Source organism: Plecotus auritus (assembly GCF_963455305.1).
Source record: "Plecotus auritus genome assembly, chromosome: 3".
NCBI lineage: Eukaryota > Metazoa > Chordata > Mammalia > Chiroptera > Vespertilionidae > Plecotus > Plecotus auritus.
Window position 1 is genome coordinate 28,994,019 of NC_137772.1, and position 27,601 is coordinate 29,021,619.

Genomic DNA, 27,601 nt, shown 5'->3' on the forward strand with positions numbered 1-27,601 from the left:
GCATGTCAAAACAATAAGACGAGATGCCATTGTCAGGCTGGTTTTCCTTTGCAGAATTCCATCCAAACGCTGGCTGTAAGGAGAGCCGGCCTTGCTCCCTGCGGTGCGAGCACAGGGCTCCCACAGTGTCTGCTACCATTCTGGGTTCTGGTGGCGTTCTTTCCTGACTACTAGGATTTGCTCTACAGAAACCAGGTTTTTTTTTCCTCATTTTCCCAGCTTGCATGGCTAGCTGCTTGTTCTTCCACCTTATCCTATCTGTGGCCACACATTCCACCTCTCCTGCAGTCTGGCACACAGGAGTGGCACCACTAAATAAATGAATATGACTGTTATCTGGTGCCGAATCATCTGGGTATTTGGAATGCCTTGTTTTGCTGCATGCTGCCTCCAAACACCAATATGAGGAAGGTGCTATAAAACCAAAAGGTAAAAGAGTGTTTTTTAAAAAATTAATTTATTTTTAAAAATATTTTTATTGATTTCAGAGAGGAAGGGAGAGGGAGAGAGAGAGAGAAACATCAATGATGAGAAAGAGTCATTGATTGGCTGGCTGCCTCCTGCACATCCCCTGCTGGGGATCGAGCCTGCAACCCAGGCATGTGCCGTTGACCAGAATCGAACTTGGGACCCTTCAGTTCACAGGCCAACACTCTATCCACTGAGCCACACCAGCTAGGGCGGTAAGAGTGTTTAATTTGAAAGCTATTGGGGGACACACTCCATGATAAAATCAACAGGATGGTTTATATATTTATCAACTCATATTAAGTTGACAAACACTTCAAAATGAGCTAGAGGAAACAATTTCTGAGATTAAAAAACCCATTTTATTGATTTTAATGTAGCTATAAAAAGGGCCTCATTTAGAAAAGATTTCTAAAATTTTTTATGCAAAGTAACTGAATAATTTAAGCTATTTCATTCTTAAAGAGCCTCTAGAAACAAATGTTTGCTTGCTGTTTACTGATATATTTCTGGAAAATCAAAAGAAAAAAGTGAATCTGATAAGCTAACACTGGCTGAACAATTACAATGTGTAAGGCCCTCTTCTAAGCATTTCACATGAAGTCACACTTAGTGTTTACAACCACCTGTGAGGGAAGTGTCACTATCCGAGTTTCTCCAACAAGCTTGAGGCAGAGAAATGAACTTGTCCCTGGTAGATGGCAAGTGCAGGGCTGCAGAGCCAGGGTTGGAAGCCAGTTGGCCAAGTGCCTGGGCAGGCACCAGCGGGCCTGGGCAGGGCAGGCCCGGCCAGCCTGTGGCCTGAGGGGGGAGGAGGCGCCCCCCTCCACCATTCCCTTTCCTGGGCAGTTTGGCAGACACTCCACCCCCAACTTTACCCCTGCCCCCAATCCCATGGCTCCTTCAGCAGAAATTCACAAGTTCATTTTGGCATACAGGTTTTTGGTATTAATAAAATTTCCAGAATGAAAAAGTCTAGATGTGTTGGTATAAATTTTTAACCACGGCCTAAATGTAGAATATAAAATCTTGAGATCATGGAAGGAATAATGTATGTTTGTTTTTTCAGAGAGGATGAGAGAGTATCATTGGTCGGCCGCCTCCTGCACGCCCTCGCCTCGGGGACAGAGCCTGCAATCCGGGCATGTGCCCTGACCATGAATCGAACTATGAATTCCTGGTTCATAGGTCGGCACTCAACCACTAAGCCACTGTGGCTGGGTGAAGGAATAATGTTTTAAAGTAAAGTATACCACAATAAATTTCTAAAACCTCCAAATTTGGGATGATTTTTTTTATTTACAAAACAGATTCTTTTGTTTTACAAAAATTACAAAAAAAATGACTTTTAGAAAATAGAAGTAGCTTCTCAGGCTTTCGGGAACTATTTTTAAGTAACCAAGGAGTTAGAACCTAGATGGATTTCTTCGTTTTAAGAGGTGTAAAGCGACATTTATCAAGGCTTCACGTCTCCCCCAAATTTCTGCGTCGTCTCTGGCGGAAAGGGCTCCCGTCAGGCCAGAGTCTGCAGAAGCAAGATCTTCTCATTGATGCAGAACCTGTGCAGCACCACCATCAAGTTCTCTCCACAGCGGGACACCTGGCGCTCCATGGCCAGGCGGAAGTCCTCCTTCACGCCCTTAGTGATGCCCCGAGTGACCGTGTGGTGCCTGAGGGCAGCAACAGGGAAACAGAGGGACACTGTGGTTAGCGCTGGTTCTACAGGGCAGGGCCTCTGGGGTAGGAGTAAAGCCTACCTCAGATCTAAGAATAAGTAAGACATTTTAAAAAGAAAGAAAAGCCCTAACCAAACCGCCCCCTTTGCCCATTCCTTCTCAAAGACTTAAACTAGAGAGACACCTTTCGCATTCAAGAAAAGAAGATTTTAAAGATCTAAATGTTCGGTAAAATGCCACCTGCTTCGCTTTTGAACTCCTGTAGCTTGGACATTATGCATCCCTATGCTGACTTGTGCACAATTCAGTTACTGTGGGCTGACTGGGTCCAGTCCACACTGCAGAGGCAGCAGCAGGGAGGAGGGAAACCAAAATGAGTGCCACCAAACAGCTTAGGCACCTGGCCCCGTGGGTGGGGGCTCCGTGAAGGGCTCAGGGACTGTGCACAGCCACCGGTCACAAGCACGTCTCTGTCCCCTGCTGCCAGAACAGGACGGCTCCGCTAAGTGCTGAGCCCAGCAGGTCAGGTCTGCTGGCTCCCAAGATGAGAGAGAGTCTGGCACAGGCGGGGAGGGAGCAGCACAGTCACTGAGCAATAGTCAAAGGCCAGCAAAAGCCACCTGAAGCCCGGATCCAGTCCATGTGCACAGACCTGCAGCTTGGTGGAAGGGCCCGTGGGAGCACAAGTAAAGATCTCCAACTACGTTCTCCAGGGTGTGCTTCAGAGCAGCGGTCGCCAACCCGTGGTCTGCGAGGTCTGAAAGGTTGGCGACCATTGGTTTAAGGAAACCTTTGGAGCAGCAGTCACCAAGCAGTGGTCTGCGGACCATTCGTGGTCCGTAAGGTCCGAAAGGTTGGCGACCGCTGCTTTAGAGAGGGAAACCACACAGGAAATCCCAGAAAAGACACCAACGTGAAGAAGGAAAAGCAAAGTCTAGCAAAACTCAATGGATTCAATGAAAAAGAAACGAGTTTTAACACCAGTGCAGTAATTTGGTGGGTAGACAAATAGAAGCCACCTCCATTCCCCACCCCCTACTGCCTCACTTCTCTCAGACACAGTAACAGGGATTAAAATTAGATTTTTATGTGCTCGCTTCAGCAGCATATATAATAAATTAGATATTTATGTGTTGGTCAAAATAACACTATTGAAACCACTCTAAAATGTTTGTTTTTTAAACTTGTACTAGCATGTAAAACAAGTACAACAAAGTCATAGAGTTGCAATGCAACGTAGGGAGACACCCAGCCTTGTCAGGCCACTAGTGACATTACTGGGCACACTGCAATACTGGGACTACGCGGTAAAACAGCGGTGCCACGGAGAGCACGCAGTTCTTGTGGACTTTCCTAGTCTCGTCTGGCTGGCTCACTTGGCAATTAGGACACAGTGTCAGTGAGGCCGAGGCCACAAGTCCCACTGGGAACAGACACAGACCTTAGGATGTCCTGAGATGCTGCATTTCTGGGAGCCAGCCTACAACCCCAAATTGGAGCGGACTCTCTTGACCAACCAAAAGTTACTGGTATTTGCAAACAATCAAGGGCATTGGTGGTGCAAAGCAAACTCTCTTCTTAATACTAGTAAAAATATAATGAACTGTATCCTGCTGATCATGGTTCAAAGGTACTGTTTCACATATATACAGAGCAGCAAAACTCAGTCATGTGTCCCTCTGGTAAATTTAGATGGAGAGAATTAGCTTTGTGGTTTAAGAACAGGATAAATCAGCTAATAACCGTGACATTCTAGCCTACCCAATATTTTCAATTCAGAAAGACAAGGTCTGAAAAACCAGTGTCGGCGACAGGCAAATACTGCGCTAATGCCTGTTGAGACCGAAATCTTAACACTGGTCACTCGTATAAAAACTTAAGAGTAAACATTTACTTAAAATAACTTTAGATCCTCCAATGTTTATAACGGAATGCCTTACATTTTCTCAAAAGAGTTCAGTGCCTAATGTAGCACTCAATCTGACACAGTTTTATATAACTTTCATGTTTTACCAGTTCCATAATGATTTTTAAACCGAACACAAAAACACTGGCAACTTATGGCAAAAAAATAAGAAATGTTACAATATTACAACCAGATGGTTTGCCAAGGAATGCAGAACAAATTAAAAAATAAAGAAAGCATGGAAAAGAGCACTGAGGAACAAAGAGCTGAAGACCATGGGCAGTAAAACATGTTGACAAAACAGCACACTATATGAGCAGGTGTTTTTCCACTTGGTACCTGTCAGCAGTCTGTATGCTGGGCTGAAGCACAGGTAAGAATTCCTGCTGCAGTAACCCCATGGGAGGGCTAGTAGGCCTTTAAAAAACAGCAAACGGCAGCATTCAAACACCCACACCGACTCACCCTGCACTGCAAAAACAACACTCCAGAGAAAATGCACAGGACGGGAAGCAGACTATACAGAAACCCTTTAACCGCCAAGGCCCCTGACCGCAGCTCTCACTGCACCCGCTGCTGGGGCGCGTCCCGAGGCATCTTGGTTCCTGGTCCCCGCGCTCAGCCCACTTGAGATTTGGCATAAAAAGCAACCACTGAGGAAGAGGACGATGAGATGCAATTGAATGGCAGTGGGGAGAGGGCTGAACATTTGAGAAGCCGTGTTTTCAAATCCAGCCTCCTTCACTCTCCACTCTTCTCATGCTCACGCCAGTCCTAGAAATAAACCTGGTGACTTTTTGTAACCATCCTTGACGGGATTGAAGCCCCAAATTGAAGAGGCCCTTCCAAGAGGACTAGAGGGGCTGGCAATGTTTTTGATAAAGAAAGGTTAGTTTGAATTTCAAAAAAGTACCGAGAAAAGGAAAAATGGGGGGTGGGAAGGGAAAGAGCCTGGGACCCATGGCTTTGCAGAATTCTGTAACAACAAAGATTTAGTACATTAGCTGGGTGATCACCTCATAGATTATTATCCATCCTATTCAAAGCATACATAGGACACTGTTTCCTATTTCATCCGGTCTAATACAACTAAGACACTGCAAATATCAGCACAGAAATTTTTCTCTACTTTAACATACATAAGAACAAAATGACTATGTAACAAATAAAGAGCGTATCCCTCCTGTGGGGCAGGCCCCCGGTGCCCAGTGTTCGTACTGTACCTGCTTGCATCCGAGATGCCACAACTAGGACGGACTCACAACCTTACCCAAGGGGAGGGGCTGTACACTGCTCACAACATCTCTGCCACTCAGGCGCAGGGGCCACCCACAAGGTCTGCAATGGCTTCAGAGAATTTGTTTGCAACCCAAAGGGAAAAGGAATAGAGTTTTACTCAAGATTTCACCGTACCTCAATTGGCAAGAATGCTCTGGCTTATGCCGCTTGCTTCTCCCGCTGTAGGTTAGGCATAAGTAATTGGAAATGCAGGCTTCAAATGGACTTTGAGACTCACTTAGTGATGACTGGGCAAATTCCTACAAGGTCAGCTCACCAAATAACAATCCTTATTCCTACGAAGTTTAGTGGTCTAGCAATTAAGGGTTATGCTGACGATGGTAGGGAGCATGGAGTTACCTCCCAAAAGCCTAGAAATGCATGCTGTGTATCCCTGCCTTATCCTAAACAACCCTTTGCCATATTATGTGGGTGTCCAAGCCCCTTCTCTCAGGGGCTGTCTGCATGTACCCGTCACTGTTTAGCTCAGTAAAAACTGGCTAAAAAAGATTCAGTATAATAAACTTTTGAGATTGAACTGGTGATTTTTTGGCAATCTATTCTTTCCCACTTCCACAGTTAAGCAGTATCTAAACCAGGGGTGGGGCATGTCTGGCCCATATAAGGTCTGTGAAATCATTTGGTCTGGCCCTGTCAAGGCATTAGGGGTGAGTTAATTGAGTGACCAAATACAGCAGGCTAATTTTTAAGTTGATAATTTTGTATGGCCTGCGAATGATGTTATAAATTTCCAAATGGCCCTGGGCAGAAAAAAGGTTCCCCACCCCTGAAGCAAAGTGAGAATCTTCTGTGGGTTTACTCCTAAGTAAATGGAGTTGGTTCTATTAAGGCTGCCTATATATTATAATAATTTGTACAATGGGTGTTAATGGGAATTAACGAAAAAGCAATGTTTGTATACCCAGCCTCAAACCTAGAAAAGAAATCACAAAATCACAACATAAAGGGATTATGAAGGCTCCATGTCAAAAGGAATCTTCATTCTCAAACACTGTTAAGAATGTTTTGACCCATGCAATTATTTTCCCAGTTCGAATTCAGTCTTTGGGAAGTGAATGGAGATGGGAAGATGAGCATGCCCAGTCCATCTTGCTGAAGCAACCGAATGTATAAATGTCTCATTTTCTTTTAAAAGAGCATTTGTTCTTTTGTTTTAAATGTTTAGAATATTAATAACATTTTTAAGATGAAGGACAAGAACCCCACTGAGTCTTCCCTTTCTTTAGACTGGATTCCACAAGACCCTACTATTGACAGCATGTGTCTGCTATGCACAAATTACTGCGGTCACAGAAATCCAGAATGAACTTCTCTTACCTCCTCCTCTTAACATTTCTAAGACTACAGAGATAGAACAAGCTGTGGATATTTCTCCGTCAACAACTGAATACTCGCTCAGGTCACAAGTGAGGGAGAAAGGAAGACATTTTCAGCCTTAGCAGCATTGCCTTCTCCCTCTGGGTCAGTCTCCTGCAGTGACTCTAACGCTGACTTAAGACATGCTGACTATGCAGCACACAAAGGAGGAAGTATGAAAATCACACTGTGTGTGGCATTTACAGCACAGAGGATATACCATCCAAACTATGATGAGGATTGAAGGAGAGAAGCAAGATTTATGAGCTATTTAAAAATCATAAATGGTCACTAACTTCCTCTAGGTGTGGGAGGGCATGCCTGAGACCAAGCACCCACCATCATTTCTTGGGACAGGTGTGTTCTTGGAGGCTCTAGCCTGGGCTATTTTTCTTTGTGCTATAAAGCAGTGAGGATTGCTTAGTGGGTCTCAGTTCAACAGTGAAATTCAAATACAGTTTATAACTAAAGTCTATAGTTTTCCTGATGACTTATCCCAGTGGTCGGCAAACTGCGGCTCGCGAGCCACATGCGGCTTGCGAGCCACGGTTTGCCACTCTGTTGACTAATGAGTTTGCCGACCACTGACTTATCCTAATCTGGTATTTCAATTAAGCCTGGCTGTTTTTCATTAAAAGCACTCTATGTTTAATCAGACATTTACTGACTTAGTCTGTAAATTTTAGAAAGGAAAAGATATCACGAATGAGACTTTTGTTTGGTGAAATAGTTCAGAAGTGACAAAAACATCCTAGTTTAAATAACGTTTGGTCAGAAACGTCACTAAGGAAACGCCAAGCCTTTCAAAAGGCACCAGAATAAAATCTCTCAAAAACAGAGACTAGGTTTGGATTCCTCTCTATTGAATTTTTAAAAGGTATAGAAATTTACAAACATTTCCTATAAGCACACAATAGGTGAGCACTTAGCAGGGGAGAGCAAAAGACAGTCTGCTTACTTGATCAGCATTCCTTGATTGGGCAGTAATTCCAGATGGATTTTCCCACCTTCCTGAGTTCTTAGGTAGGCAAATTCCTCCAGCATGTCAATATCTGCAGGTCAGATTCAGGTTAACCACGTGTGAGAACAAGGTGCCCTGGTCTCTCGGATGAGGAAATTGCCTTGTAGCAATTGAGGAACTTACACCCCATGACAGCTGGAGAGTCAGTACTGGAATCCAGGTCCCTCTGATTCCAAAGCTAATGATTCTTACATCAACCAAACTACCTCACAAAGGTAAAACATGATTTTCACAGAGATGGCAATATAAAATTCTATATGATCATAAGAGCAAAATCTTTTGTTTTCTAAATAAGAAATGAGAGGCATTGTACGCCCAAAAAAGGTAAGAACTATTGCTCTAGGCACTTGGACAAGGATATTAGATTTCTCGCAACTCAAAAATAATGTATTGAGATAAGCAATAAAGTAGAAACACCAAACTGATGCATAACCTTCCATTCAAATGTGGTCTTTCCCTAACAGGCAGTCTGAATACAACACTTCTTATCACTGAAAGTGACTGTTGGGCTGCACATTTGGTGAGCACTCAGCAGCAGTGAGTAGAACTCCAACAACTGATCCCAAGGGATGGCTGATGCCCAGGAGGCTCTCTTCTGAAAGATGAAGGCCAGTGAGCTATTATATACCCTATGGCCATACCAGCAACTCTGGGCCTGTTAGGAACCTGTAGGCTATTACTTTAGGCATCTTGGGCACCTCCCCAGAAATCCCTGGAAATAGACAACGGAACAGGGTTGTTGATGTTCCTGATTCCTTACATGACCTCTTTGAAACCTTTTATTTTTTATGACTTTCACAAGACCAATGGCAATTGTCCCACTTTGGATCCCCAATCCTTTGGAACATGCATTCATTAAAAAAAAAAAAATCAGAATTTCTTATGCTTAAACAAGAAAAAGGATACTTGTAACATAATTGAAAAAATTCTCATATTGGAAATTTCCTTGTTGGCAAATCTTATTGACAGCTTTCAAGAAAAGATTCTCTCCCCGCGGCCACTCCTGCTGAAGCAATACGATCACATGCCCCAGAGCCATGTCATCCCTGCTGTCCGTGAAAGCTCTAAGCTGCAAGACAAGGGTTTATGCAGACATAGAAGGAAAAGGAAATCATGGGGCAATCTAAAATACATCAAATATCACTTCCTTGAAAAATGCTATTATTTGAAAATGCACAATCAAGGTCATTAGTGTAAGAAGGGAGCACAGTAGAAAACAAACCGGCCTTGCAAGCAGCACACAACTGCCTACCGAGGAGGGAATCCTGACAGAGAAGCCTCAGCCCCCCACCCCCGCACTGTGCGAATGGGGCTGGCAGGGTTTACATGGTATCGTGATGGAACCTGGGCACGCACTGTGGGCCTGAAGCTTTGAATTTGGGAATAAGAGCTAGAGAAAGCAGAGTGGTCTATATAACAGAGAGAAGAATTGGGGGATTTCTTTTAAGGAGACAGTTGGGAGAGGAGGGTGGGCAAGAAACCCTCTAGGAGAGAAGGGATGGAAAACATGGACTCGGGGAGAGAGAAAGGTAGTGAGCAAAAAGGAAGTAAACAGCAGTGTGAACTGGAGAAACTGGCAAAGGACTTTTTGATCTAAGTGAGCAGCTATGCATAAAATCACACTTTCAATTGTTTCTATCCCCCCAAGTGATTCTGATGATGAGTTAAGTTTAGAATAACTACTCTAAAGTGAGACCCAGTATTATCGTCCTCTTGCTCATAAAACCTGCCTACTCTAAGGCTCCACAGCGCCTGCAGCTGAGGGCCTGGCATTCTGTCAAGTCCTTAACCTTCCCCAGCTCTGCGGGGCCTTTGCTGGTGTTCATCCTTATGCCTAAAACGCTTCCACCCACTGTATCTTTATGATATTACACTCACTATCCCTCCATGAACCCAACATTTACAATCCCTTCTTCTGTAACTAATATATTCTGAATTGTATAGTAATTCATAAATATTTACTGAACACTGCTACAAGCAAGGTTATTTGCATATTTGTCCCACTATTATTTGCAAACTTCTCAGGGATGGGGATCACTTCCTACTCATCTTCACCCAGTGCAGTCTGTATTTAATAATTGTCTGTTCACTCCTAGCCCACGCACTTTCCTCACTACACCACCTGCATTTGCAAAGGACTAAACTAACATTGTTCTCAAAGTTTTGAAGTCAAGTCATTCTGAATCATCCGAACAATATTCCAAATTAAATTTCTTTCACACAAAACGAACTGCCCCACAACTTTAAGCTTACCTTAAAACAAGCTAGCATTAAATGCAGGCAGTATGGCATGATAGCCTTGCTGGTACAAGGCAGAAGCTTCAGGTCCGAACCTAACAAAAGTCCACAATATGATTGTTATTATCAAAGAAAACAGCTTTGAAAACCAAATGTTTAAGATGCTTTCCTAAAAAAAAAGGATGAACAACAGTCACATGATTTCATAAATAGTTAAACCACAATTATGTTTAGTGGAGTTGAAATTGGTTTTTGAATGGTCACTGAATTTCATTTATCAATCTTCTTTCCTAAACTTGCTGAATCTATAGATATATTGGGGAGAATTGGTACCTTAACCATACTGAGTCTTCTATCTACAAACATGATTTTTTAAAAAATGGATCTTGGAGAGGGGAAAGAAGGAAGGGAGAGGGAGAGGAAGAAGGAGAGACAGACAGACACAGAGAAACACCAACTGGTTGCCTCTTGGATGCACCCCGAAAGGGGAATTGAACCTGTAACCTGGGTATGTGCCCTGAACGAAATCAAACCCATCACCTTTCAGTGTACAGGATGACACTCCAAAGAACTGATCCATTATCGACCAGGGCAACGAACAAGATTTTGACATTTCTTTCATTAAATTTATCCCTATATATTCTATGTTTTTTGATGGTGTTCTATTTGGAGATTTCTTAGGCTTTTCTATGTAGCCAAATATGTAGCTGTAAATAAAGGCTGTATTTTTCAACCTTTATGCCTTTATCTCTTCTTCTTGCCTATTATATTGGTGAGACTATTTTGAATGAAGTGGTGAGAGCAGACATCCTTCCATTGCTGCTGATCTTGGGGAGCATTCAATATTTCATAGTTAAGTATGATGCAAGGAAGTTTCCTTCTATTTTCAGTTTGCTAAGATTTTTAAAATCAGGAATAATAAATGTAAACATAATTAAATTCTACCTATTAAGACAATCATGATCTTCCTCTTTTCATCTGCTAATGTGGTGAATTAGTTATTGATTTTTTAATGTTAAATGACTTTTGCATTCCCTGTATACTCGGTCACTTGTATTACCTTTCTTATATATTTGCTATATTTGTCTTGCTACTATTTAGTTAAGGATTTTGGCATCTAGGTTCAGGATGAGCACTGGACTTCAATGTTTTCTTGTGAGGCTCTTGTTTGGTTTTGCTATCAGAGTTATGCTGGTCTGAAAACTGAATTGAAAAGTATTCCCTCTTCCTCTATTACTCAAAGAGTGCAGGTAGGATTGGTATTATTTCTTCCTAAATGCTTAGTAGAATTCACTAGTGAAGCCATCTGGACCTGGAGTTTTCTTTGTGGGAGATTTTTGATAACAAACAATTTCTTTGATAGATACAGGAACATTCAGATTTTCTAATTCGTTTTGTGTCCACTTGGGTAAGTTGTGTTTTTCAATGAATTTTTCCATTTCATCTAAATTGCTGAATTTATTGGCATAATGTTGTTCATAACTTACTCTCTTAATGTCCTTGACTTCAGGAGGCTCTGTAGTGACAGTCCCCCTTTCATTCCTGATACTGGTAGTCAGTGTTCACTTTCTTCTGGATCAGCCTTGTTAGGGTTTATCAATTTTATTAGTTCTTTTCAGAAAACCAACTGTTAGCTTTATTAATTTTCTCTATTTCATTGACTTCTGCTCATATTGTTATTATTTCCTGCCTTCAACTTTCTTTGGGATTAATGTGTTCAACTTTTTCTGACTTTTAAGGTAGAAATTTAGATCAGTGATAGTGAATCTTTCTTATATAAACATTACAGCTAAATTTATGTAGTTTTTTTAAAAAATATATTTTATTGATTTTTTTTTACAGAGAGGAAGGGAGAGGGATAGAGAGTTAGAAACATCGATGAGAGAGAAACATCGATCAGCTGCCTCCTGTACACCCCCCACTGGGGATGCGTCTGCAACCAAGGTACATGCCCTTGACCGGAATCGAACCTGGGACCCTTCTGTCTGCAGGCCGACGCTCTATCCACTGAGCCAAACCGGTTAGGGCAATTTATGTAGTTTTTAAGCAACATGCAACTTGAAGTGCAGCTCAAAAGAGCTCAAGAGGGATATGTACGATCTACATGTTTTCCTAGAATTGGTAAAGGAAGGAAAAGGAGTTCAGAATTGAAGAGATAACAAACTAAAGAAATGAAGAGAACTCTGGAAGAAAGGCAGACTTACAGCTACGTAGGAAACCAGAGCCAAGAAAAAGGGATTAACTTTGTATACACTCTGTCAAGCTCTGCAGGTCACACAGTACTATCTTATAAGGAATTATAAAAAATTTCCCAGCCTTGGGTCCTAAAGCTATTTTTAGAAAATAAAAATAAAACTCGTCACTGTACCTTTTCTAAATTTGGGCTTTACTTTTGAAGGTTCTTCCTGTGATTTGCCTCCATCTTGAATGGGGAGCACCATGTAGCACATCAAATCCAGGACTTTTTCACACGTCATCTGAGGAAGACAAGGAGAAGGAGCTAATGTGAAGTTTCTGAAACTGAAAGCAAACCGACACCACACTGACTATCTGCGTACAACTGGGCAACACGTGCACACAGCGTCTGTGGCAATGCCTCCAGATCCTTTAAGTGGCCATCACTGTTTGCTCAACATACAGAGAAAGTAACAGTAAGGTGAAATCTATGTACTAGACCTTTGAGGGAACAATAACTCGTTCTCTGTTGTTAAAAAAACACACCAACAAAACAAAACTTACTACTTAATCAAACTACCAATTATTAAATAGCATAGTGGCAACCCAAAAGAAGTACGTCCCTGTCTTTAAAACATTTACTAACTCACCAGATAGAAAAATTAACAAAATAGGACATACAGTATGAACTGAATTCAAACATTTATTGAGTATGGAAGCTGTGCAAACTACTGTGATAGGTAGTGAGAGATCCAAGATAAAGAACACTGTGAAGGAGGGGCTCACAACCACCGAGATACCCTGAGGTTCGGATAAGCTAATGTAAGTCCTCATTCCCCACTTAGTAAAGGCCCCTTTTGTTCAGAACATCAGGCCCGATTCCACTCTGAAGGGATTTCAGGCAAGTTAAAAAAAAAGGAAGAAAGATAATCTTCCAACAAAATGGAACAATAATAAACACCGAAGCCCAATTTCAGGGAAGCTAAAGTAGAGGGAAGATTAAGTACAACAAAATCACCATGATTTCCCAGCAGATTGGGTAATAAATCTAGGCAGAAAGACCAAATTTCAAAGTAAACATGCACAGAATTAAAAAGCCACTCAAGGAGAAAGAGCAAACCAGATAGCTGAGTGCCCCTGAGGGCCCGAGCAAGGTGTCAGTACTCACTCTGTACTCCCCTAGAGCAAAGTGGCAAGTGGCCAGCTGGATGAGCGCCCGCTGATGCTCCAAGGTTCCCTGTCCCGTGAGCTGTGGCTGAGGAAGTGATCCCTGGAGAGCTGCTAAGTGATGCAGGCTAGCTATTGCCTTTTTATATTGACCCTTAGAAAGATAAACAGCAAGAAGGGGAAAAATACTGCCATTAAAAACAAACCAACCAACCTCCTGAGTTAACTAAGCAACTAGCAAATAACTACAAATAAGGTACCTCTGCTTGATTACCCAAGGAGGAATAAGGAGGCTTAGCAATGGCCTTTCTGGTCTTAATTTTTAAGACTAAATAAAATGACACAAGCCCTTTGATAAAGTACATTTTGAATATACCATTCCTCCATCAACATTTTACTACTAAGACCACTTTTATGAAGGGAGAAAGCAGCAGCCTGTCCATTTCCACAAGAGGCTGAAAGCTCTCCAGCCCATTAGTGAATGGTCTGCTCTCTCCATTCCACGAATAAGGAGCTCAGCAACAGCAGAGCAAGGCAGAAACTCTTCACCAGAGTAGAGAGGAGGAGGAGTGAGAAGTACCCATCTTTTAGTGAAAAGTAAAAATCTTATTTTACAAAGGACTAGACTGGACATACCAAAAGCAATACAGAAGATGCAGCCTTGCTGTTTTGGAGTTACTGTGAGATGAAAGTGAACCACAATTCCTCCGTCACTGAAGACAGAACACCCGTCTTCAGAGCAAGTACTAATGGTCCACAGAGGGACATACACATCTTGCATGCTGATGGTTAGCAACAGTCATCCTGTACAGACACAGATGCTTAAATATACATGACTCTACCTGATAGATGATCATATCAGTGAGGAAGATTCTTAACCAAAGCCAAGTATCCGTCTTCCATGCCAAACAAATTCTTGTAAATTCTGAGCGAGAATTCAAAGCAAATTTACCAAAAATATGTAACACAGAACAGAAATAAATAACCCAGTAAGAGAGAACAACAGTCAGAGAAACACATTACCCAAAAATAGACATTAATTGTAGAGTCTGATTTCTAAAACAATGGTCTAGAACTTCAATTAGACAGTAAAGTTAGAACAGAATACTTAGTAATACACAAGCACATTCGTATTAGGCACCAACATTTACTGAGCACATGCGATGTGCCAAGAACTGTTCCAAATGCTTTTCACATATTACCTTATTTATCTTTTCAATTACTTTGCTCCTCCCCCTCAAAAGATCTTGTTTTATTTTTACCCTGTTAAAATACTATGCAACACTAAGAGTTTTATTCCTTTTTAAGACAATTTGTAGCTAAAGGAAAAGTCACATACATGCTCACAAGTCTAGATGCAACAGGAGAAACAGAATGATGCTATATTTACTTAGAAACGTGACCAAGGGCTCTGTATAGGCACATGACAGAAGCAGGACAGGGCATGAATGTCCACTGGCTAAAAGGAAGTAATGAGCCTTGACTCCAAAGGATGGCAAAAATACGTTGGTTAGCAAAGTGCTGGTCATTTGTAAGAAATGCTGATATACTTAATAGTTTAATATTATTCAGATGAAACACCCTATTTTTATGTCTATACTTCAAAGAAAACAGGCTTTCTATAGCATTTGGATTTTGAGGTTTTCAGGCAGTGGAGTTAATGCAAATGGAAAACAGCATTACCTTTTGTATTCTTAGTTACATGTGGTTAAGGAAGATACAGAGCAATAGGACAGGATAATTAAAAGCACAAAACAAACAAACCCATAAAAAAAAAAAAGGTCAGCAATAGAAATTTTAAAAGATACAAAACTCTCCCTCTACTTCACCCCAACCCTGACTATAATATACACTCAGAGCAGAAGCTAAGAGGTGAATGATTATTTGAATATTAGTAACTGATTAAATATCTTACTTAATTTAGCCATAAGTGACTTGACATATCAAGTAATTTTTTTTTAGCACAATGATTTTATATAGAAAAATTAAACAACACTAATAGGACAAGCATATTCTTACCCTTGTCAAGGAATTCTAGGGAATAGAGCAACTCCCAGCTCTCCCTGGCCAACTTAAAGCTTTCTAACACTTCAATTGAGTTAGCAAGTTCTGCTTTATTGATGACAATGTGACGATTCCTTCCTTTTGCTGAACAGTCCTCATCGTCTGAACTCTGCTTAGAGAATGTGAAGAACATGGATAATTCTTTGTTGTGGGGGGTTTTCCTGTGTATTGTAGAATTTCTGGCAGTTATCCCTGCCTCTACTCACCACATACTAATAATAGCAACCCTTCCCCACCCAGCTATGATATGACCATCAAAAATGTCCTCTGCCCTGGCCAGTTTGGCTCAGTGGATAGTGAGTCAGCCTGCAGACTGAAGAATCCCGGATTTGATTCTGGTCAAGGGCACAAGCCTTGGTTGCAGGCTTGATCCCTGGCCTTGGTTGGGGCGCATGGAGGAGGCAACCAATCGATCTGTCAGACACATCGATGTTTCTGTCTCTCTCTTTCCTTTCCACTCTCTCTAAAAAAAAGCAATGGAAAAATATCCTTGGGTGAGGATTAACAACAACAAAGTCCTTAGATATTGTCAAGTGTCCTTAGGGGTAAAAATTACTTCTAGCTGAGAACCACTGATTTATACAGTAATTACATGTTATAACTAAAGACTTAAGCTTTATCAATTTAGTTCCAAAGCCATATTTTACAAAAATTAATTTCTAAAAAATATCATAAACATATAATCTATTAATAATCACTGAAAAGGATTACCATGGGTTTTTCTCTTCCTTCTGCCAGTTTCCTCTTTTTATGTATGTGTTTATTACGATCAATTTCTATATCACCATACACATTTGATACATCCTCCAGGAGAACCAGTGGAACTTGGCTTGGGGCATTAGGACCTATGGGTGGGGTAAAACACCAACAATTAAAAATGTAGCAAGGAAAAGAACACTTAATATCAGGTGAAAGTTTACTCAACTTTTATGTAAAAATATAGGTAATTAAAAAATTGTTCAGTGTGACCCCAAGTAGGAAAACAAACAAGTATATATGTATAGAAAAAGCCTGTACAGGAATACACCAATTGTTAACAGAGGTTCTCCCATCAGTAGCAGGTTACAAAAAAAATTCCTTTTTTGTATTTGTTCTTATGTTTTTACAAATTTTTTTACCATAATCATGAATCATAAAATTACCAAAAAAAGTAAGGCTACAAAATTACACGTACATGATGGTTACAAATTCCAAACAAATCTAATATATGAAAAAACTATAAGGCAATACACAAAAATTGAGAGCTGTGTTATACTGGAAGAATTATGGAAGATTTCACACTCGTATTTTTCTTATTTTCCAGAATTTATATGAATATATATATATTTTTCTCTTACCATTCCAATTTTAGTCTATGTGTTGCCGAAGCAAGCACTATACTAGTGTGTGTATGTGTGTGTGTGTATAATTTAAAAAGTCTTTGCCTATTGCAAAGTCTTTGTGAAATCTACTTCAATACTTTGCTACATCTGCTGCTTTTTCAAAATATAGGCATTCAATGTCTGCATTTAGTTTCATATTGTCACTACATTTTTTGATATAGAAACTTTAAATGAAGATGTACTTACATAAACAAACAATAACTTAAAAAAGTGCTGGTATCACCCCACAATTATCTGGATCTAAGAACAATGTTAAGGTAAGCATTTTTATCTTCACTATCCCCACCGAGGCCAGTATTTTGAGACACTCTAAAATTCTTAAACCAACCTTGGAAGAGAGATGGCTGTATGCTATTGACATACTGGAATGCATTCTTAAAGAAGACCAACATAGTGGAATAAACCACTTGGTTTTTATATTTTGCATGAGCTTCATTATCAAAGTTGTTCATGTATCTGCAGAGATCCTTCATTCTATGCAAAATATCACCATAGCTTCTGAAAGATGAAGAATGATAAAATTTGCTTAATTACTCTGGGCTTGTCAGCAAAAGGTCGAGAGAAATGTCCCAGTAGAGCCGAAACCGGTTTGGCTCAGTGGGTAGAGCGTCGGCCTGCGGACTGAAGGGTCCCGGGTTTGATTCCGGTCAAGGGCATGTACCTTGGTTGCGGGCACATCCCCAGTGGGAGGTGTGCAGGAGGCAGCTGATCGATGTTTCTCTCTCATCGATGTTTCTAGCTCTCTATCCCTCTCCCTTCCTCTCTGTAAAGTATCAATAAAATATATTAAAAAAAAAAAAAAAAAGAAATGTCCCAATAGAGCCATTACATTTACCAAATGTAGCTTTAGGCATGTAAAACTAGTCTTTACTGTCCACATATGGATGCAAATTCTCCTGAATTAGAGCAATGATTAGACCATTATTTTATGACACAAACATGCCAAGTAGCTTCTCTTTCCTCCGAACATCAAGTACTTCAAACTCAACATCATCTTAAGAGTTCCTATTTCAGCCCTAAACGGTTTGGCTCAGTGGATAGAGCATCGGCCTGCGGACTGAAAGGTCCCAGGTTCGATTCCGGTCAAGGGCATGTACCTTGGTTGCAGGCACATCCCCAGTAGGAGGTGTGCAGGAGGCAGCTGATCGATGTTTCTAACTCTCTATCCCTCTCCCTTCCTCTCTGTAAAAAATCAATAAAATATATTAAAAAAAAAAAAAGTTCCTATTTCAGTTGGGAATCTTTTAATAAAATGAAAAACTACCTTCTTTTGCATAAATACTGTGTGTTACAGAATTTACCCAAAGAGAGATGTACCAATATCCTATTTAATAAAGAGCTAACCTTCTGGTCACCCTTCCGGACAAAGCCGGGCTGTGAGGGCTGGCTGGGGCAGCCAGGGCTGCGAGGGCCGAGTCCTTGCACAGATTTCGTGCATCAGGCCTCTAGTATTAATATATTAGTTGCTTTGGAAAAAAAAAAAGTGTTTTTGTTTCTTAGGATCCTGAGATTATGCTATCAAAGATTTGTTAGGTAATTCTAGAAACGAACAATTTTTTACCGTCTTCCTTTATCCATCTGCCATTCACATCTCATTCCAACAACATTCAAAATCTTAAACAACCTCTCCCAAGGGTCCACAATCTGGGATGATTTTTCAGTCAATCCTTCTATTATGTACTTCTGAGAGCTACGTTTGCTAGGTGACATTAAATCAGATGTTTCTTGCGCACCTGAGATGTAAGAAAAAAATAGCCTGCAATTAACATTACTACTTAACTGTTTATATGGTACTTGATAGAGAGAAAAAAAAGTCTCACTCCCTATTCAAAAAGCTAGAGCACAGAATCTCGTGTGTGTCTTGCTCAAGGACCTTCACTGGCCATTGGTATAGTAGGAAGTGACTTTTGAACTGTGGTACATGTATAAAAGCTCAGTGTATTAACAGAGTTGAACAAGTTAACTGTTGCAATTAAGGGGTAAAATTGGGTCCAGAAAAGTCTCATCTCTTAACTGCAGTATTTCTTTTCTAGAAACCATCTTTTAGAAACATTATCAAACTGGTGGTATGTATCCAGAAGGAATAATCAGAATGATGAAGGATTTCGGACTTTGCTATTTTACTAAAGTCTGTCTAAACAAGATTGTAATACATTCCCGCTTACCTTGATGCTGATTCTCTATCTGAGTAGACCTGGTGACATAATTGATATAAAATTCAGCTGCTTTGTTCAAGTACTTGTATAATAAATTGGCAGGCAACCGAACATCATGGTTGTTAATTATTAAAGGAAGGACATCACAAACTGTTGATGAGGAAAAATAAGAAAAAAATGGTTTAGTTATCTATCGTAGGGTTCTGACAAAAACAAAATTTATTTTCGAGTTCACTTAATGTAGTACCTAAAATGTACGGGGGACAAACCCTTTGGCACATTTATTTGAAAATTGCAGTGCAGAGGCATACCAGTGGGTGAAGTCAGCGAGAAAACATAGGCAGATTGTATATTGTGGGTAAGGTGTATGTTTATTATTACACTGTGTACTTAAATATACAGTCACACATATTCTTTGGGAGATATCAAATATTACATTACAAAAACTTAGAAGTTGCTTAAAATGCTTTCTGGACTGAAAAAATAAACAAGGATTTAAATGCCGAAATATGCAAAGTTCCTTTGCTTTCTACCAATGACCTGATCCCTGAAATGATATTTACCCCTACATATTCTATGTAGCATAAGGAATTAATACAAAATACAATTTTTCTTACCAAATAATTTTCTAAAGCAGTTAACAGGAGATTCTTGTTCTTCAATGGTTTCGGCCTCTAGCAGTGCCTCTCCAAGGCCAACCTGTTTCAAAATACATTTAATCATTTAAATGTGTTACAGTTTAACATGTCAGAATTACACGATGAAGAAACTGTATTTTTAAAAAATATATATTTTATTGATTTTCCACAGAGAGGAAGGGAGAGGGATAAAGAGTTAGAAACATCAATGAAAGAGAAACATCTATCAGCTGCCTCCTGCACACCCCCCGCTGGGGATGTGCCCACAACCAAGGTACATGCCCTTGACCGGAATCGAACCTGGGACCCTTCAGTCCGCAGGCCGATGCTCCATCCACTGAGCCAAACCAGTCAGGGCAAAACTGTATTTTTTGTTTTTAATTCTCACTCAAGGATATTTTTCCCCCCAATGATTTGTAGAGAGTGGAAAGGAAGGGGAGAGCCAGAGAAACATCAATGTGAGAAACATCGGTTGGTTGCCTCCTGCATGTGCCCCGACCGTGGCCAGGGGCCGAGCCTGCAACCGAGGTACGCACCCTTGACAGGAATTGAACCTGAGACCCTTCAGTCCAAGACCCAACGCTCTAACCACTAAGCCAAATAGGCTAGGGCAGTGGTCGGCAAACTCATTAGTCAACAGAGCAGCAAACCGCATGTGGCTCGCGAGCCGCGGTTTGCCGACCACTGGGCTAGGGCAATAGGGTATTTTTAAATTTACCACATAGTTTATATATTCAAGATTCCCAAGAAACAAATATCTCATATTAAAGACTAGGAAACAAAAAGACACCAGCAACACAGCTCAAAAGGGAATCCCTAATTCACCAGATCACTTTGTCTGGGTTATTGTCCTCTGAAATGGTAATATTAAAACGCTAGCAAAATGTGTAAGAATCTTAAAAGAATGCACTGGAGTTAGAATGATAATAGAGATGTAGAGATTTTCTAAGAAATGTGGAAGCTAACTTTACTATTTACCTCAAGATGTGTTATGTAGATGAAACATCACTTTCAAGAGTTGTCTGGAGGAGCCAGTCATACAGCCTGCACTAGGCTGGACAGACTGTAGGAGTTTTAAGCCACCTTTCCATTACTGATGTCCTAGCATAGTAGAAAGTTGGCTCATCAAATTCACCAAGATGTCAGCATTATCTTCCTTGCGACTACTTGGGCATGCACAAGGTTGGGGTGGGACAATGTGAGAGATTACACAGCACAGAAAGTTTAAAGTCAGAGTAATGATCAGGGACTATACTGGGTTGAATAGTGTCCCCTCCGAAATTCATGTCCACCCAGAACCTCAGAATGTGACCTTACACAGATGTTACCTTACAATAATGTGAGCTCTTTGTAGATACAGTTAGGTAAGATGAGGCCATACTGGATTAGGGTGGGACCTAACTCAATGACCTAATATAAGAAGGTCATGTAAAGACACAGACACACAAGGAAGCAGGCCAGATGACAATGGAGGCAGAAACTGGAATGATGTAGCTGCAAACCGAGGAATGACAGACTGCTGGTGACCACCAAAAGCTAGGAAACAGTAGGAAGATTAACGATTTGAATCCTGACTCTCCCACTTACGGAAAGTTACTAACATTTAGGATTCAGTTTCCTCATCTGTAAAGTGGATACTATCTACCTCAAGGGGTCTGTGGAGAATAGAAGGAAATTCCTAGTATTTCCCAATGCCTGCCAAAAGCACTCAATTATTACGGATATAAGAAAAGGTAATGAATAGAGAGAAGACAATGTTCATAGTGCAAAAGCACGTGAAAAACATGTCTGTTAAGAATATACACTATGGCTCTCATTAAAATTCAAACGCATTTTTGAAAACATTGGAATAAGACTATTTTTAAAAAACTTTACTTAAGCTCAGTGACTGTTTTCTTACACTGATAACACAACTTCTACTGGAAATGAATAGTTTGGTAATAGTGACATCCTTCTAGCTTTACTGATAAAGATTTAAGTTCAACCTTATCTAATGTTCCTCAGAATTTCTGCTTTACAATATCCACTATAGCTCCTAAGCATACTGATGAATTTTATTTTTTCTTAAGGAAAAGGAAAGGATCAAATCTTACCCCATGCTGCACCACTGTTTCAGGGAAGCGTCTCAAAAGTAGAAGCAGCATTTCTGATCGTTCCAATGTGTTGAAGCATTGTTCCGTAACCTTGAGTAACATTTCACACTGGACCCGACCAGGAAGAGTTTCAAATAAACCTGTACATAGCATATCACGCTTTTAAAAGTTCCTTTCAGAAAGAACACTGAAGCAAAAGTGCAAGTACAGCATTTTTATATACAGAACAGTAAATACTATGTGAAGAATCACTGTTCTTGGGTTTCACCTACAACCTAGAAGGCTTTTGGGTCAGATAGCACTGGGCACAAGATGTTTGTTGAATGATCATAAAAACCTTTTTGGGATCCACAAGATAAGAATGATATATGTGAAAGGTCACAACAGTGCTTGTTGCTGGCTGAAACAGAGAACATGCACTTGTTTAAGTTGAAAGGACCTAAACTGTCTACTTTTTTATCCAGAATTTGAAATATTTGATTGGCTATAGCAGTGGTCGGCAAACCGCGGCTCGCGAGCCACATGCGGCTCGTGAGCCGCGGTTTGCCGCTCTGTTGACTAATGAGTTTGCCGACCACTGGGCTATAGCAACCAACCCAGAGTAAAGGTTTAAAGAAAGGTCATTAATTATTAAAGTTTTTTCCTGTTTTGTGGAGATCTGCCTAATGTACTGATACTTTCCGATGGCTGTAAAACCTGTTAAAAATATATTCAGTTCCCTGAACTAACTGATAAATCCACATCCTTTAAGGAAGCTTACAGGATTCTAAGCAAATGCTACAGGGACCAAGTGACATCATTTGTACAGACTTCCGTTGCCAAGAATAAAACATACATATGGGTACCAATATTACAGATGTCATTTTTTGGCTAAATTACTACATTTAACTTGGTATTCCAGAAACAGTAATTTATACACTGTTAAGTAATTACTCCATTCTTACTTCTTAAAAATTGGGTTTGTTTATCCTGTGAATCGTTCCTTAATGCTGATGTAATAATGCTGATTTCTCTCCATACCACCGGCTGATCTGGGAAATTCACAAACCTAGTTTTAAAATGAATGCATTAAATTAAAATGTCAGATTCTATATAATATCCAATAAAGAAAGAACGTTAACATTTGAATAAAAACACATTTTTCATTATTCCAAGTGAATACGTAGATGTACTAAAACAAACCAAAATAAAGATATAAAAAAATAACTAATTTTAAAAAATGAGGGTATCAGCCCTGGCCAGTGTGGCTTAGATGGCTGAGCTTCTTCCCATACACCAAAAAGGTTGAGGGTTCGGTCCCTGGCAGGGGTGCACACTGGAGGCAACCAAGCGATGTTTCTCTCCCTTCCTCTCTAAAAAAACAACAAACCAATAAAAACATATTTTAAAAAATGAGGGTACCCACAAAAGTTTTTAGAGATTTTTGCAAGTGAAAAGATAATATTTCATAAAGTATAAAGTACTTCTAAATATCAACAAGAAAAAAAAGGTTCCCAAAGAAAAAGTGGGCAAAGGCAAATCACAGAAAAAACACATGTAGTCAAAGAGAACATTTGAAAAGATTAGAAATATAATGGAGACAACTACTTAAACACAGCAAAATACCATTTTCTATCGCATTGGCAAAAATTTAAATCTGACAGAAAGTCTGACAATATCCATTGTTGGCAAAGGTATGGAGAAATGGACACGCATACACCATTAGTGAAAATGAAAATTGGAATAGTATTTTTTGGGAGAGGACTTTGACAGTGTATCAAAATTTAAAATGTGCAAACATTCACTAGGAAAATCCATGTAGAATCTATTCTACAGAAAACATCAAAATATGGGTACAAAATTGCCTATGGACACTGTACATCAAATTTGGAAACTGCCAATAAAAAAGTGGTTATGAAATGCTATGCAGACATGAAGAAAAATGAAGTAGATCTCTACCTACTAACAGGAAAAGGCATCCTTTACAGTGGGTGAAGATAGCAAGCTGCAGAATATTTAGTATGATCTCGCTTTTGTAACCCACCCTCCAAACGTGTTATATGCATCGTGTGTATGTGTACCATACACACACACACCCCCCCAAAACTCTGGCTGAATTTAGGAGGCGGGAGGGGGAGGGGAGGCTTTCACTTTTTATTCTGTACTGCTTCAGTATTGTTTTAACTTTTATATAGAACATCATGCATTATTTCCAAAATAAAAGAAATTCTTGGACAGCAAAGTTTGAACAAGAAACATAAAAGACTTCTCTGCAGAAGGCATGTCAGCAATGAACGGAAGGACCAGAGTCATATCTAAGTAGGGATGTGGATGAACATGAAGCTCTTCCTCCAATGCCCACTTCGCGGAAACAAAACCGCAGGAGAGATCCAGCGCCGTGAACGTTGAAGTCCCCACTCACATGTCGTACAGCAGCCTCCCCGCGGTGGCGGTCCGCTCCGCATTCCGCTCGATGGTGTACATCTCGTACTGCAACACAGATCAGACCCCCGTCAGGTCACCACCGCCGCCGGGCCGCTGGAAGCCCGCCGCCGGCATCGCCGGTTGGCCTGGGGGACGGTGTGCCCGAGAGTCAAGCATCACCCGGGGCCACGGGACCACAGGGCTGGGTTCCCGGGATTAGTGGAATAATGTCTTAAAAGTAGAAGGCGCTGAACAAATGGCTGCCACCATGATAAATGAACGATCGAAAGCCTTTTCTAGTGGCGTTGGTGTGCGGTCGGGGCCACACGGCAGTAAACACGCGCCACACCTCCTACCAGACCCGACCTCCAGGGGGTTCGCGGGGTCTCCAGGTGCTGGCCTCGCGGGGGAGAAGGCTTGTGAAAGGTGTGGGAGAACAGGGCGGGGAGGAGGTAGAGAGAAGGGGAAAACGGAGGGCAGGGGGGCGCCCAGGAGGCGGCCCATCCCGGGCAACCGGGCGCCGCTAGCGGCTCACACCTCCCCAAAGGTGGAGCGCGCAGGGCCCGACCTCACCTGGATGTTAAAGTCGGCAGGATAGAGGCTACGGGCCGTGATCAGCCACGCCTTGGCCGCCCATAGGTCCTGCTGCACCAACTCGCGGGCTCGCTGCACCAGGAACTCGCAGTCGCCCTGGGCCGACATGGCCCAGGAGGGGTCGGGCTGCTGGCCTGAAGTAGCCGAACCTTCCTGCTCCGGAGACACTGCCAACGCCGTGGCCGCCGCCGCTGCCGCCGGGAAGGTTACTGCGCATGTCCGGTCGCACGGTTGCCGGCAGTGGATCGGGAAGAGTTTTCCGGGTTTTGTGGGCAGCCTCTTCCGGTCGGCTCTCAGTTACCGCCAGGCCCCTTCCTCCTCCGCGGAGCTAGTGTTTTTAGGAGTCTTCCAGGTCACCTCGAAAATCTGGAGAAGTGGATTCTCACTCTAGCGGGTTTCACCAAGACCCTGGTCAAACCAGGGAGCATGCGCGGGAACCTGCCGTCGGTAGGCTGCGTTTCCCAGTGCTGGCACCTTCGCGCGGGCAGGTTTCGGAAGCAGGCGCGCGGAGATGGGCAGTCCCAGGTGGCGGGCGGTCGCTGGGTAGCCCGCGACTCTTGGTTCCCGGGACCAGGCTGGGAAGAAGTTTGAGAGGAAAATCAGAGGATGGTACGGGAGCCAGTGGGAAGGATCCCCGTCGTCCCGGCCGGGTTGAGGGACTGGCCTCTGGGTCACTGCCCGGGAGTAGATTTAGGAGTAAGACCTGGGGTACGGTGCTCCGTGCAGAGGGGAATGTGATGCCTCCTCGCGTTTGGTCTGGTGCCTTTTATCTTTTCTAAGTACGTCTGTATTTTATTGCTACGCCTTTACTCGCTGGTTTTTCCAACAGACATTTATTGAGCAGTTGGAGTAATTGGTCTGTGGGAGCTACAAAGGTGGTTGTCCCTGCCCCAGCAAGGGATTTACAATGTTATGGACGTATGACCTACAGAAAAATATGCTATTTTAAGTATCTTCTTCAACCAGAATCAGTGTCATTTTTAGAAAAACTTCAGATTTGTTTAGCATTGGAGGGAAGGAAAACGAAATAATTTATGTTCTCTTGGAAGGGAGGCCGCACTTAAGGCCTTAGGAAGCAATATTTGCCCAATAGGAAGAATGTACCAAAATGTGGGTTCTGATTAGTTCATTAGATTTTTCAATCCAAGTTGTGTAGAAAAATTTTTTTAGCAAATTCTATTACCACTGAAAACTTGCATTTAAAACCAAGGAATTAAGGATTCAAAACTGATTTGTATTTTTTTTAAAGAAATTACTATGTACTTACGTAAACATGAAAATAACAAATATTCTAAATAAATATAAATATATACCATTAGTATTTATGGTTATGCATAAAGTATAATATATACTTACTAATTATAATACTTTATAAATAAACAATCTTAAAAACCCAAAAATTAGTGGTGGGTTATTTATTTATGTTTGTGGGCTAGTTTTAGAGATAAGTGACAAATAGGGCAGGCACAAAGGAACACAATGTAAAATGTCAATGCTATCAAATCATTAATGTCTGAGCTCTTTTATTAGGTTATTTTGCTTATTATCCCATTCCAAAAATGGTAATGTTAAGTATCTTCCCCTTTCCTCAAAACTTTTTAAAATTTGATTTTGTTTAATTAGTAGTCTCAATGGTATCTTTTGGTAGGATTTACTACATTTACCTCAGTCATTCTGTGATGTAGCGAGGAAGCATTATGGTTCCAAAGGTGCTATTTAATGTCCTCTGATTATGCACAGGAACAACCTAGTTTTTCGATCCTTTTGTAGGCGAGGAAAGCTGTGATAAAAATTATTTGGCTTTATAGAAAAGAAGGTAGAAAACTGAACTTAACAGATCAGGGTAACTTTTACCTGCTAAAGGGTAGGTCATAAAAACAGATTGCTGTCTTAAATATTTTTTCATTATTAGCCTGGCTGGCATAGCTCAGTGGTTGAGCATGAACCAGGAGGTCACGGTTCCATTCCCTGTCAGGGCTATTTTATTAAAATACTAGTGGCCCGGTGCACGAAATTTGTGCATCGGGGGGTAGAGGAGGGAAAGAGGGTGTCCCTCAGCCCGGCCTGCACCCTCTCCAATCTGGGACCCCTCAGGGGATGTCTGACTGCTGGTTTAGGCCTGATCTCTGCGGGCAGTCGGACATCCCTCTCACAATCAGGGACCGCTGGCTCCTAACCGCTCACCAGCCTGCCTGCCTGATTGCCCCTAACCGCTTCTGCCTGCCAGCCTAATTGCCCCCTAACCGCTCCCCTGCCGACCTGGTTGATGCCTAACTGCTCCCCTGCCAGCCCGATCACCCGCAACTGCCCGCCCTTGCCAGGACCCGCCTCCTCCGCATGAGGCAGCGGAGACGCTGGGACCGGCCTCTGTGACACCCAGGCCTCACTGCCTCTGCTGTGCACATGGCCATCTTGTGGTGGCCATCATGGCTTTTATTAGTATAGATATTTTTATTGATTTCAGAGTGGAAGGGAAAGGGAGAAAGAGGTAGAAACATCAATGATGGGCAAGAATCATTGATCGGCTGCCTCCTGCACACCCCTCACTAGGGATCACACCTGCAATCCAGGCATGTGCCCTGACCAGGAATTTAACCGTGATCTCCTGGCTCATAGGTCAACACTCAACCACTGAGTAACCCTGGCTGGGCATTTTTATTGATTTTAATGTACAAAGTTTGTGTAGAGATTTTCAAATAGCAAAACGGCTGATTTGGTCATTAATCTTTATGTTTGGAATTACAAAAACAAAACTGTACACTTGTTCCTGAATCTTTAGTCCTCTAGTGTTCTATTAGGTAACAATTGGAAACTAAACTTTTAATTATAGGGGCTAAATAAGGGAACTCTGGATGTATTTTAGATGCCAATCAATTGAAATTGCTTCTTTTTGCCAGAATACAACATAAGATTTGTGGCTATTTTCTACCCAACTTTGTTTTTTCAAGTCAGCATCAGTTTTATT

General features: G+C 41.4%; 1 protein-coding gene across 6 annotated transcripts; it reads right to left on the reverse strand.

Annotated features, from left to right (window-relative positions):
- Positions 1-1,734: 1,734 nt before the first annotated feature.
- On the reverse strand, positions 1,735-24,878 carry INTS10 (integrator complex subunit 10). 6 transcript variants are annotated; one of them, XM_080659428.1, is made up of 19 exons: positions 24,616-24,838; positions 24,041-24,108; positions 22,584-22,687; positions 21,640-21,779; positions 19,526-19,607; positions 18,918-19,058; positions 18,314-18,485; positions 17,081-17,250; positions 16,082-16,215; positions 15,326-15,479; positions 14,149-14,231; positions 13,308-13,460; positions 12,333-12,441; positions 9,980-10,059; positions 8,633-8,795; positions 7,664-7,757; positions 5,299-5,397; positions 4,390-4,458; positions 1,838-2,138 (listed from the first exon to the last, which is right to left on the reverse strand). In XM_080659428.1, exons 1-19 carry the CDS (start codon positions 24,742-24,744, stop codon positions 1,982-1,984), a joined length of 2,301 nt encoding a protein of 766 aa, XP_080515554.1. In that variant the 5' UTR covers positions 24,745-24,838; the 3' UTR covers positions 1,838-1,981. The 6 variants fall into 6 exon arrangements, 5 of the variants coding, with proteins under 5 accessions (XP_080515553.1, XP_080515551.1, XP_080515550.1 ...); XM_080659424.1 differs by lacking the exon at positions 5,299-5,397 and having other exon boundaries at positions 1,750-2,138; positions 4,390-4,467; XM_080659426.1 differs by lacking the exon at positions 5,299-5,397 and having other exon boundaries at positions 1,750-2,138; positions 4,390-4,467; positions 22,584-22,670; positions 24,616-24,835.
- Between the last annotated feature and the right edge of the window lie 2,723 nt (positions 24,879-27,601).

What these genes read in the sequence shown, in the direction of transcription:
- INTS10 (XM_080659428.1), bottom strand. Translation starts at nt 24,744, where the DNA reads ATGTCGGCCCAGGGCGACTGCGAGTTCCTGGTGCAGCGAGCCCGCGAG. An exon ending in ACAAACCCAATTTTTAAGAA is followed by an intron (nt 21,780 to 22,583) that starts GTAAGAATGGAG and finishes TGCTATGTACAG; the next exon opens with GTTTATTTGAAACTCTTCCT. An exon ending in CAGATGGATAAAGGAAGACG is followed by an intron (nt 17,251 to 18,313) that starts GTAAAAAATTGT and finishes TTCATCTTTCAG; the next exon opens with AAGCTATGGTGATATTTTGC.